This window comes from Maylandia zebra, linkage group LG12 (genome assembly GCF_041146795.1).
Source record: "Maylandia zebra isolate NMK-2024a linkage group LG12, Mzebra_GT3a, whole genome shotgun sequence".
Lineage (NCBI taxonomy): Eukaryota > Metazoa > Chordata > Actinopteri > Cichliformes > Cichlidae > Maylandia > Maylandia zebra.
Genome location: NC_135178.1, coordinates 33536583 through 33549860, shown reverse-complemented (window position 1 = coordinate 33549860; position 13278 = coordinate 33536583). Strand labels below are relative to the sequence as shown.

The following is a 13278-nucleotide window of genomic DNA, read 5'->3' as shown; positions in this document are numbered from 1 at the left end:
AAGTTAAAATGTTTTATTTCTTTTCCTTTTTTGTTTTTGTTTTGAGGGCAACTACTCACACAAATAATATGAGTATCTGAACGACAGCCTAGCAGCACCATCTGGTGAAGACAAATAACATATTGTAGATATCAAGTAGAGGTGGAAAAAAGGCTGCAGAGAACCCACACAAACATGACAAGTCCACACAGAAAGGCCCAGGTGATGGAGATGAACTTGGGGCCTTCTTGCTGTGAGGCAACACTGCTTTTGGACACCTGCTTTTTAGGTGGTCAGACACACTGAAACACTGAGGAGTCTGAGGCTATCATGTGGGTAATCTGTTGGTTTCTGGCTCACTATTTTTGTCATGTATGTCTTCTTATTGTCTTTTAACAAGAGAGTGGAGAGCAGGAGGCAGAAGCTTCAGAGAGGAGGAGACTGCAGCTGAAATTGTGGGAATCATCACTATAACATCATAGTTTGTGAATGAGCTCTCCAAAACCACTTTCAATCCTGCCTTATGTAAAAGTTCAGGTTTGCTCAACGTATAAAGTGATGTTATTCATTTAGACACAGGTCACTGTTACATTAAGGTTCTTCATGAGTTCATTGACACGTTCTCATAAACCCGATTAAGAAATGAGCAACATCATGCATTTCTATTTGCAGAATTTGTCAGTACATGAAGTGGTGCATGATGCTTCTCATTTGATTTTGTTAGCTTGGCAGCTATATTTTGATAGTTAATTTCATAATTACAACAGGCAAACTTTAAAGTGAGTCATATAAACTACAGTCTGCAGAGAGCTGTCACTGCCATTTGCTGTTAACTCATCCTTGATCCTGCTTCTACTTCCTGTGTAATACGTTTCCAAAAGACACAAACTAACCCTCATATTTTTTTGTTAAATCTCAGAGTATAATTATTACGTTCACCTGTCACAGATTGTCTTCATCATGATAAACATGTTAAAATTAATTACAAATACATTACATACAAATTTTATGTACCATATTTTTCAGATTATAAGGCGCACTGTCGATGAACGGGTCTGTTTTCATACATAAGGTGCACCAAGCGAAACAAAACAGTCACATCAAACTTTACTCAACTCATTCTTCTTGCTTCCTCCACTTCCGTACCTGTCACCGGCTGCGATGGCAGACCGTGGAGTGACAGTGAAAGCAGGGCCCAAACGCGAGACTCTAAGTGAAGGACAGTGGATTTATTTACAGGAGGTGAAAAACACACAACTATATACAAAATCCCAGCACTGTGGTCCCGTGGTGATTCTCCCTGAATCCCACACAGTGCAGATGTCCGTGAGAAGTGAAAGGTGGCGACTCCAAAAAACTCCAATTCCCACACCGTGACTTTAGAGGCGTACTCCGCTCCCGATTCCTGGTAACACAAAAGGCAGAGGGTTAGCAGGGGATCTGTTTCCTCGGAGGTTACGTAAAAGCTCACGGCAGTACTGACGAGTTCTGACTCAAGGATCCAGCGTCGGCCTCAGCTCAGCTGCAGTCCTAAATGCCGTTCCTTGACGAGCGTAATCTGCTGCAGCTGGCAGAGGACGACGAGCGGCAGGTGTGGCTGTCTCTCGAGTAGACCACTTCCGGGTTCGCAGTCTCCTCAGCGAACCCACACCTCCGGAAGCTCACACAGAGACACATGGAGAGACGGAGAGCAAACCAATACAACACACGGAAAACATAAACATAAACATACACTGAAAATGCCTGAGCCCTGGGTCCCTAGACCCAGGCCATGACAGTACCATTGATTAATTAATGTTGAAATTTCTTGCAGCTGCTCTATTCCCATGTTGTTGCAGTATATTAATGACTAACCTCATATTGTGGATGGATTATCTCAGTTGTTCTCCTGACTGAAGTTCGGTCCGTTTACAGCATCCTGCCATGTGATTGCATTTGTTCCAAACCATCGGGAACCCTCACATTAACTTTTATCAAGTGGAAAAAATTTAACGTTCATCCTCCAGCTTCACTGTTTATGTTACACTTTAAATAATTCGAAATTAGTAAAATTTAAAAACTTGTATTTATCTAAAATTTGACAATGGTTGTATGACAAAAGTTTTTTGTCTAATATTTTCAATGCTCTTTTGTAGCATACTTCGATTGGCCCAATAGCAACAAGACTGGTAAAGGACCAACTTGTAATACAGTATTCAATATGAGCCAGTAACATAGAGTGCAGGAATGTAATCACTGCTTTTTCTGATGTGCGGATATGTCTAAAGTTCCGTATATTAACATTTACAGTTCTCACTACTTTTTAAACATGTTTTTTAAAGGGTAATTTTGAGTCTAGCAGTACTCCCAAATACTTAAATCCTCAACATTAATTCGTTTTTGTGCACCCAAGAAAACTTTTACTGCAGCCACGGTAGTTTTAGGTTTACTAAAAAACATTGATACAGTCTTTTTAACATTAAGGCACAGCCATGAGTCATTCAGTCATTTTGTAAATCATGTAATACCAATGAAAGCTGATGGGCTGCATCATCATCAGTTTAAGCTTGTGTAAAAACTACCGTTTAAGTCTCCTAATGCTAATTCAAATTAACACAGTTTACTTACACCCCACTACACAAGGTACCCAGTACTAGCATCAGCCTATTTAATCAAGTATTTATTGCTGCCATTTAGTGATCTCTCCAGAATTAAAAAAATTGTGGTTTTGAATATGTTTTTATGAATCATAAGCTAATGCACTGTTTCATACATTCATTTATATGAAGAATATTAAAATATCATCATTGGCCTAACACTGTTATATGTGACCTTGTGCATTTATTGTACAGCCTAACAACAACAGCCTAACTCTGGTTTCTCACACAAACTCTGTCTGACTTCATCAGTCACAGAAAAGTCTTAAGAGCGCTGCTGCTTCTTTAAGTGAATGATCAAAATACTTGTTAAATGTATTTTGTGACTAGACACCTGCCAGACCTCACACCATTAGAGAAACCCTGTACGTGAAATTGGCTGCTTTAACACAGTAATGTCACAACTTCTGGAATAAATAAAGTATTTGTTGTCTTGTCATGGATTCATTTAATGCATTTATAAAAGATCTACTTTGTTCTGTTTCATAAAAAAGTGGATGTGATTGACAACTTCAAGGCAGTAGTACCTTAAACATGACTTTGACCAGAATCTGATTTGTGACATGTGCCTGTAAATTCTTCTGTGTTGTCACAGTTTAATGTCATATTATGTCATATCAACAAGTTTATATCAGTTTGTTTATGTTTCATTATCAGCATTTCTGGTTTCTCAGTGTACACTGTGATTCTTCCTACTTGAACTTCTGAAGCACCACAGCTTCACCGTCTTTGTGTCATTTTTATGTTTTATTTAGGTTTCGTTTTTTTAAAAAGGAAAAGTCAGGATTTTCTACATTTTTCACTTTGGTGTCGTTTTAAGGAGCACAAACTGAAAACTATCTGAATGACTCTGACAGCGCCCTCTGACTGACACAAATGTTATGTGCATGTTTCAGTTTAACACGTGATTCATGAAAATGAAAGTAAATTCCGACACTTTTGAACTGAGCTGAGACGCCATTACAGGGAGTCAGATCTCTGCTAAAACACACGTTTGGAGGATTTTAATCAGAAAGTTCAAGAGACACTAATTTGGTGAGTTAATAATACTTGAAGATCAAATGGCTGACAAACTCGGACTTGTTGAAAACTACCTGAGCTGCCATGTGTGTTCAGAGACTTTCAGAGATCCTGTGTCTCTGAGCTGCAGCCACAGCTTCTGTTCAAGCTGCCTGCAGAAATTCTGGGAACAAACTAAAAACAAAAACTGTCCCATTTGTAAAAGAAAATCTTCAAAGGATGAACCCTCTATAAACGTTTCTCTCAAAGAACTTGCTGACTCCTTTGCTAAGAAACACAGTGAGAGCTCACCTGAGGCAGAAAACGAGAAGGAGGAGGTGGTGTGTGATAAACATCCAGACGTCCCTTACTGGTACTGTGAGGATGAAGACAGAGCTGTGTGTCCTGTGTGTGAGTTTTCTCTCCACCAGAGTCACAAAGTGGTTCCTGTAGAAGAAGCAGTCAGTGACCTGAAGGAGCAGCTGAAATCTGACTTAAAGTCTCTGCAGGACAAGAGGAACAAATACAAACAAGTGGAGGAAACATACAATGAGGTGATTCAACACTCCAAGAAGCAGCTGTTGTCCACAGAGAGGCAGATCAGAGCAGAGTTCAACAAGCTCCAGCAGTTCCTGAAAGAGGAAGAGGAGTCCAGACTGGCAGCTCTGAGGGAGGAAGAGGAGCAGAAGGGGAGGACTATCAGCAGAGAGATGAAGATGATTGAGGAGCAGATCTCCTCTCTGTCAGACAGCATCTCTGCTGTTGAAGAAGAGCTGCAGAAACACAGCGTGCCATTCCTCAGCAGTTATAAAGACACTCAGAGCAGAGCCCAGAGCTCAGTGTCAGATCCACAGCTGGTCTCAGGAGCACTGATAGATGTGGCCAAACACCTGGGCAACCTGTCCTTCAGAGTGTGGGAGAAGATGAAGGAGAAGGTCCACTTCAGTCCTGTCATTCTGGACCCAAACACTGCAAAAGCCTGTCTCTATCTGTCTGATGATCTGACCAGTGTGAGGAATGGAGACACAAGGCAGCAGCTTCCTGATAATCCAGAGAGAAACACTAAGTATGCCACTGTTTTTGGCTCTGAGGGCTTCAGCTCAGGGAAACACAGCTGGGAGGTGCAGGTGGGAGACCATCCTGTCTGGAATCTGGGTTTATCTAAAGAGTCTGTTGACAGGAAGGGAGAGCTTTTTGCTTCACCTAAATATGGATTCTGGTGTTTAACACATAAAGCTGGAAAATACACTAATGGTGATGGTCAGACTGTGACAGTGAAAAAGAGTCTCCAGAGGATCAGAGTCCAGCTGGACTATGACAGGGGGGAGGTGTCCTTCTATGACCCTGAAGACATGACTCACATCTGCACTCACAGAGACACTTTCACTGAGAAACTCTTCCCATATTTCAGTATTGGAGAGGCAGGAGATGCCAAAACCTCTGATATCAAAATCTGTCAGACTGAGATTTGATTGTAAAGTGATTCTTTATTTTAACTGTTTTTTCAGTACAGCAACAGGGTTAATTTTGGGGAAATTATTAATCACACTGTCTAACTTCATTATCAGGTTTTGTTTTATTTTGTTGTTCTAGTGGAACTATTAGCAATTCAATGAAACCAAAGCAACTTTTTCATGTGAAAATCTTGTGACCCACTCGACTTTCTGTAAGAAACTTTTACATTTTTTCTTGTTTCTTTTAAATTAATATTTTCAGAATATTTTTCATGTTGTTCATGTAAATATTTTTGATAGTTTTAAAATCTGAATGATGATTTCTTTGCTTTTCAAAGTTGTTGAGTGTGAACAGCAAACTGTGACACTTCTTAAAAGAAGGATTCATGATTAAACATCAGCAAGAGTCAACTTTACAACTACAAGATTTAAATGTCCTGATTATCAGCGTCTTGTTTTCAGTTAAATAACATTTGAAAGTAACACGTCTTCTTTAAAATTTTCCAAATTCAAAGAAATGACTTCTAAGTTGTGACGCTGTCTCATCAGTGTATCTACACTTGATTGATTTCATTAAAAATGTTCTTTCTTGTGTTGTTTTTAACCTTAATCAGAAGCTGACATCTCTCACAGTTTGAAAGATTTCTGGATCTTCTCATGTTTCATAATTAGGTTTTAATTTGATTTTCAAACTTCACTCTCAGCCTCAGTGTTTCAATGAATCACCTACCTTTGATTTGTACTTCAATGTTATTCTTTAACTGCTCTCTTTGATTATTGAGATCACAAAATGTTTCTGTGAAGTGAAATAAATAAATTCAGTGATTCTGTTCTTGTTGTGTTTGACAGTAAATCAGCTTTTCAGACACAGTCATTAGTTCAGATTCATTTAACTTGGAAACTCACTTTGATTGTTGTGTTTACATTTAACTGACTCCTTAGAATAAAAGATTATTTGCTTCTATTAGTTTGTAAATATTCTTGTTGTGCTGAAGCTGTTTTATTGAAACAATCAGCAGATTTTATCAAATCAAGAATTTATTTTAAGCAGCTACATTTTAAATCTTTTTTTTCAGACCAACACTCACATTTAACCCCAGACAGAAATCAAATGTGATCATTGATAAACTTTACATTCTCACAGCTAATCTGTATGTTTACAAACTCAGAAAATAGTTTGTATGAACAAAGCTGCAGAGATTTCAGATGAAGGTGCAGCTTTATAATAGTGATGTTTTATTTGTATATTATATTTACGCACAAGATGGAGACAAAGTTCAGATTTTGTTCTCTAGTAAAAATGTTTACACTGTAAACATTTACACTTATCCTATTTTTAAATGTAAATCATTAAATGTTAGAAATGGCTTCACTTAACAGATAAACAGAACACTAAGACTGAGCCAAGTTCATCTGTAAATATTTTAAATAAACAAATAAAATGTCTAATCTCACTTTCACCTCAGGTCAGTGTCAGTCTGATCAGCTCAAATCCAGAATCCTGCTGCGATAAAGAAAATTGTCTCTTTAGGATCAAATCAAACTGATGCTGCTGATGTGGTCGCTGTAGTGTCTGTAAGTTTGAGTCTTGTGTGTCATCTGCAACACCACACATTCAGAGGGGGAGAGAGGGCAGTACAGGCCTCGACCAACACCCACAAAGCTCTCCTGCGGGGAAAGAATCTGGCCAAAACTCCACTGGTTAAAATGTCTCTGCTCTCTGGTGTCACTGTAGTGCAGAGGCTTCAGAACTAGAATCCTCTGGTTTAAAGATTTCTTCAACATTAAATAATCCAGTGACAGTTGTCTGTATTTCCACAGCTGCACACAAACAATAACTGTTAACAATGAATTCAGCAAACTTTATTTTTCAAATTGTAAACAAATACAGTTTAAAACAGCATTTCTGTCGCTGCCACAGAGTAACTCACATTAGGACCCCGTCCTCGTTTGGGCTCCGCCTCCAAACTGTCAAAAGTCAATTTACTCGCGTGAGCAGGATTTCTCTCCGAACGCAGGGAGCTGCCCGCCAGAGCGTGAAACTGTCATAGTTTCACGCTGCTCTACAGGGGACACTGGAGACACTGCTCTACAAAAAGTGTGATTTTTATCCTGGTGGGAGAAAAACAGCTAAAGTAAGAGGGAAATTCATAACAATTTTTTAAGTGTGAAATGTAGTTTTGATCTTCTTTTGCTGCTGGTTCAGTGAATTTTGGTCTGAGAGTGACGAAACTTGCAGCTGCAGAATCTGTGAGGTGTCGGCTTTCAGCTCCTGACAGCATGTCCACATACGTGACATCGGATGAAAGATCCACACTTTGTGTTTAAATCCATTCACCTGCTGTTATTTCCTGTTTTAGCTGTTTGCTGTGTTGAAATAGTTTTGTGAGCTTTAAGCTGAGATTTACACCTTAAGATCACACGCAGAAACACAGAGAGAGTCAGAAGCAGGTCCAACCGGCTGGGCAGCTGCCCTTTTGTAATGATCCCTGGCAAGTGATTGACCTACTGTGCACAGATCAGCCAATAGACACATACCAATTAACTTTAAATGGGCCAATAGATACAGGCCTTACACTTGAAAGACAAGAGAAACAGAGGAATAACACTGCCACTTGTCGTGGCATGTAACAATTATACCTCAGACTGCATGTTTGAGGTATAATTTTAATCTCCAAAAAATGCATGAATTTAATACAAATATGTGGGGATAGAAACAAAGCATCAATCCTATCATGGTAGACTTGATCCCATAGCAATACCAGAGTCGGTATCGATACTATCAATACTTGGATCGATCTGCCCACCTCTACTGATTGCATTGTTCTTCAATACGTAAGATACACTTCACATTCTTGGTCTCATTTTTTTTTTTTGCTATATTAAGATAAAGTAAAACATGAGTTGTCAAAATGTTTTACTTCTTTTCCTTTTTTGTTTTGAGGGCAACTACTCACACAAATAATATGAGTATCTGAACGACAGCCTAGCAGCACCATCTGGTGAAGACAAATAACATATTGTAGATATCAAGTGGAGGTGGAAAAAAGGCCGGAGAGAACCCACACAAACATGACAAGTCCACACAGAAAGGCCCAGGTGGTGGAGATGAACTTGGGGCCTTCTTGCTGTGAGGCAACACTGCTTTTGGACACCTGCTTTTTAGGTGGTCAGACACACTGAAACACTGAGGAGTCTGAGGCTATCATGTGGGTAATCTGTTGGTTTCTGGCTCACTATTTTTGTCATGTATGTCTTCTTATTGTCTTTTAACAAGAGAGTGGAGAGCAGGAGGCAGAAGCTTCAGACAAGAGGAGGCTGCAGCTGAAATTGTGGGAATCATCACTATAACATCATAGTTTGTGAATGAGCTCTCCAAAACCACTTTCAATCCTGCCTTATGTAAAAGTTCAGGTTTGCTCAACGTATAAAGTGATGTTATTCATTTAGACACAGGTCACTGTTACATTAAGGTTCTTCATGAGTTCATTCACACGTTCTCATAAACCCGATTAAAAAATGAGCAACATCATGCATTTCTATTTGCAGAATTTGTCAGTACATGAAGTGGTGCATGATGCTTCTGATTTGATTTTGTTAGCTTGGCAGCTATATTTTGATAGTTAATTTCATAATTACAACAGGCAAACTTTAAAGTGAGTCATATAAACTACAGTCTGCAGAGAGCTGTCACTGCCATTTGCTGTTAACTCATCCTTGATCCTGCTTCTACTTCCTGGCGTGGCAAACCGTGGGGGAATGTGGGAAAGGAGGACCCAGGCGCGGAGCTCAAATTACAAGCAGTGCGTTTATTTACAGTGTGGTAGAAAGCAACAATGAATCCCAGTGTTTTCCCCAGACTCCCGTGTCGTGTCCTCCTAGTGCTCTCTGCTCCCGTGTCAGCACCCTCCGGTGCTCGCTGCTCTCCAAGCCTTCCACGCTCCTCCTGCGGGAAACAATAGCGGCAGCTGTCAGGACACTCAACAATGGCAGGCATACACTTCACGACAAAACCTAAACTGGGTAACTAACGTGGAGTCCCAAGCAATGATCCCGCGCCGCTGGGCGCTCCAAGACTCTCTTAAGTAGCTCCCCCGACGAGGCCTGATCAGCAGCAGGTGTGTGGCTTCGGGTGTGGCCAGTCCCCTAGCCGGGCCACACCCCCCAGACCTGACGGCGCCTATAAACAAGTGCTCAGACACACAGCCACCCACACACACACACACACATATATGTACAAGCATAGAGAAGGGGAAGCAACACCAAAAATGCATAATAATATAACAGGTCCATGACTGCCCAGGGGTCCTGGGTCACCCAGTCCCAGGACCCTGACAGTACCCCCCCCCCTCTAAGGGTCGGCTCCCGACGACCCAAAAACAAAAACACAAACCAAAAAACCACAGTACAACCAACCCAGGGCGGGCGGCGGGGGTCCAGGACGGAGGGCCAGAACCAAAACAAGCAAAAACCACAAAAGAAACAACCCCCCCAAGGTCACAGTCCCAAAGCCCGACTGCGCATCCTGCAGCGGAGCAAAAAAAAAGAAAAAACGCCACAAAACAGTCTCAGGCGGCCCATCATTACAACAAAAGAGTTCAGGGGGCCTACCTCGAGTCCAATGGCGGCAACGTTGCAGCTCCGGCGGATGGCCACGGGTCCGGCAGCAGCAGCAAAACAGTTCCGGGGGCCTGCCACAGGTACGGTGGCGGCGCTGCTCCTCCGGTGGCAGCGCTGCTCCTCTGGCGGCCTGCCACGGGTCCGGTGGCAACGTCGCTGCTCCGGTAAGCAACAGCGAGGTGTGGCACACGGTCTATGACGCGCTGGTCGCTGACGTTGACGCACTGGACGTGGATGGCGTGGAGGGCGCGCTAGACGTGGGCGGCGTGGAGGGCGTGGAGGGCGCGCTAGACGTGGAGGTCCCTCCGGCTCGCCGACCTCCTCAGCTGGTGGCTCGTCGACCTCCGGCTCCCGCTCGCTGAGCTCCGGCTCGGGCAGCGCGAGCTCCTCCGGCTCGCTGAGCTCCGGCTCCCGCTCGCTGAGCTCCTGCTCAGGCAGCGCGAGCTCCTCCCGCTCGCTGAGCTCCGGCTCGCAGGGCTCCCCAGCTGGCGGTGCGGGTTCCTCCCGCTCTCCGGGCTCCGGCTCGCTGGGCTCCGCAGCTGGCGGTGCGGGCTCCTCCCGCTCTCCGGGCTCCTGCTCCGGCTCGCAGGGCTCCGCAGCTGGCGGTGCGGGCTCCTCCCGCTCTCCGGGCTCCTGCTCCGGCTCGCAGGGCTCCGCAGCTGGCGGTGCGGGCTCCTCCCGCTCCCTGAGCACCTCCGGCTGCGCTACAGCTACTGATGGTTGATCCGGAGGTGAAGGTGGTGATGCGGCATCTGCCGGGTGGGAAGGCGAAAGTAGAGTAGTCCGTTAATGATGTGTGGATATGTCTAAAGTTCCGTATATTAACATTTACAGTTCTCACTACTTTTTAGCACTTTTTAGCACCACTAGCACTTTATATAGCCTCTGTAGAAATTATCCACACCCTCACTTACCTTAACTGCACTACTGTATAGCTCTGTGTAAATAATCATTCTGTGCATAAGATAATTTTTAACCCTACAACTGTTTACAACTTGCATAGTTCCCATTTCTGTATAGCTGTATATCTCAGATTCCTGTAAAGTTATTTATTTCATATTCTGTATAGTTTTTCATATATATATCCTGTCCATATCCTGTACATAGCTTGTACTCACTACAGCCTGTACATACTTATAGTTATAGAATATTCACAACATACTTCATACCGTGTACATTATAACATAATAGACCCATTTCTGTAATATACTTACATATCTATATTATTGCTAATATATATTGTAATATATCTATATCACTAAGCACTTCTGGATGGATGCAAACTGCATTTCGTTGCCCTGTACCTGTGCAATGACAATAAAGTTGAATTCTATTCTATTCTATTCTATTAAACGTGTTTTTTTAAAGGGTAATTTTGAGTCTAGCAGTACTCCCAAATACTTAAATCCTCAACATTATTAATTAGTTTTTGTGCACCCAAACAAACTTTTACTGCAGCCAAGGTAGTTTTAGGTTTACTAAAAAAACATTGATACAGTCTTTTTAACATTAAGGCACAGCCATGAGTCATTCAGTCATTTTGTAAATCATGTAATGCCAATGAAAGCTGATGGGCTGCATCATCATCAGTTTAGGATTCTGTAAAAATTACCGTATAAGTCTCCTAATGCTAATTCAAATTAACACAGTTTACTTACACCCCACTAAACAAGGTACCCAGTACTAGCATCAGCCTATTTAATCAAGTATTTATTGCTGCCATTTAGTGATCTCTCCAGAATTAAACAATTGTGGTTTTGAATATGTTTTTATTAATCATAAGCTAATGCACTGTTTCATACATTCATTTCTATGAAGAATATTAAAATATCATCATTGGCTTAACACTGTTATTGTCACAATCTGAAAGCAGGGACTCAAGCGCAGAACAGGTTGACGTCTCAGAGCGCCGTTTATTTACACACCAGTGCGATAATATATACAGTGACGGGGAAAAATCCAGGGTTCCAAGGGATTAGGGGAAGGTTCTCTCTCTCACGCTCGCTCACGTCCTCACATCCAACTCACACACGTTCGTACAGCTGGGAGGTCACAGGTCCGGGAAGGTAAACTGGAACAAGAAAGGGAAAAATCACTCACAAGTCACGAAGGTAGGGCGTAAAGGTACAAGACCACGGGAGCTGGGAAGAGAGACTAACGTTAGTAGCACAATCATCCAGCGATGAGAAGATCTGTGTCCCAGCCTCAAATAGTAGTCGGGAAATCAGCTGATCGCCAACAGGTGTGTGAGCCAAGGGCGGGAGCCAGCAGTGAGCTCCTCCCAGGCAGAGACGTAGGGGGGGAGAGAGAAAGCAAAAACACAAGTGTAGCCTTGTGAGGCCGGCTGGGCAGGCACGGGGACCATGACAGTTATATGTGACTTTGTGCATTTATTGTACAGCCTAACAACAACAGCCTAATTCTGGTTTCTCACACAAACTCTGTCTGACTTCATCAGTCACAGAAAAGTCTTAAGAGCGCTGCTGCTTCTTTAAGTGAATGATCAAAATACTTGTTAAATGTATTTTGTGACTAGACACCTGCCAGATCTCACACCATTAGAGAGACCCTGTACGTGAAATTGGCTGCTTTAACACAGTAATTTCCCAACTTCTAGTAATTGATGTCTTGTCATGGATTCATATAATGCATTTATAAAAGCTCTACGGTGTTCTGTTTCATAAAAAAGTGGATGTGATTGAGGCAGTAGTACCTTAAACATGACTTTGACCAGAATCTGATTTGTGACATGTGACTGCAAATTCTTCTGTGTTGTCACAGTTTAATGTCATATCAACAAGTTTATATCAGTTTGTTTATGTTTCATTATCAGCATTTCTGGTCTCTCAGTGTCCACTGTGATTCTTCTCTTTATTTTTCATTATTATTTTGGTGACATCACCATCTCATCACATTTCAGTTCATTACAAACTTGAAAGTTGGAGTCTAAAGGTCTAAAATCTTATGCAGGTTTGAGGCCACAGCCCAGGTAGCAAAAGCAGATATTGTGTTTGGTGGTTATTAATGTATAAATGTATTCACTGGTACACATTTAGTTTATAACAAACATATTTTAATGATGTATTATTTGAGAAAATAAACCTTTGATTTTATGTATTTCAGCTGCATTTTATTCTAAATTATTGCTTCATGTTCATGAGGGTCAAGAATGTTTCTTTGTTTTGAGTGTGAGAGCAGAGGTCTGGCATGTTGACAATCTAAACCCTGTGATCAATCCAAAATTCTGTCTTTGGCTGCAACGAAAACTTTAGTTAAAACTGCAGATAAAAATTCTGAGAACAAGCTGACTTGTGATAGTTGAACTTCTGAAACAACTCAGATTTCTCCTCCTTTGTCTCATTTTTATTTTCTATTTAGCTTCTCTTCTCATTTTTTAAAATGGAGATGTCAAGATTTTCTACATTTTTCACTTTGGTGTCGTTCTAAGGAGAAGAAACTGAAAACTATCTGAATGACACACACAGCGCCCTCTGACGGACACAAGTGTTATGTGCGTGTTTCAGTTTAACACGTGATCGTGATTCATGAAAATGAAAGTAAATTCCGACACTTTTGAACTGAGCTGAGAC

The 13278-nt window shown here is 41.7% G+C and overlaps 1 protein-coding gene across 1 annotated transcript; it reads left to right on the top strand.

Annotated features, from left to right (window-relative positions):
• Positions 1-3571: 3571 nt before the first annotated feature.
• Positions 3572-5894, top strand: LOC143421380 (nuclear factor 7, brain-like). The gene has a single exon (XM_076890488.1). It carries the CDS (start codon positions 3677-3679, stop codon positions 5084-5086), a length of 1410 nt encoding a protein of 469 aa, XP_076746603.1. The 5' UTR covers positions 3572-3676; the 3' UTR covers positions 5087-5894.
• Positions 5895-13278: the final 7384 nt, after the last annotated feature.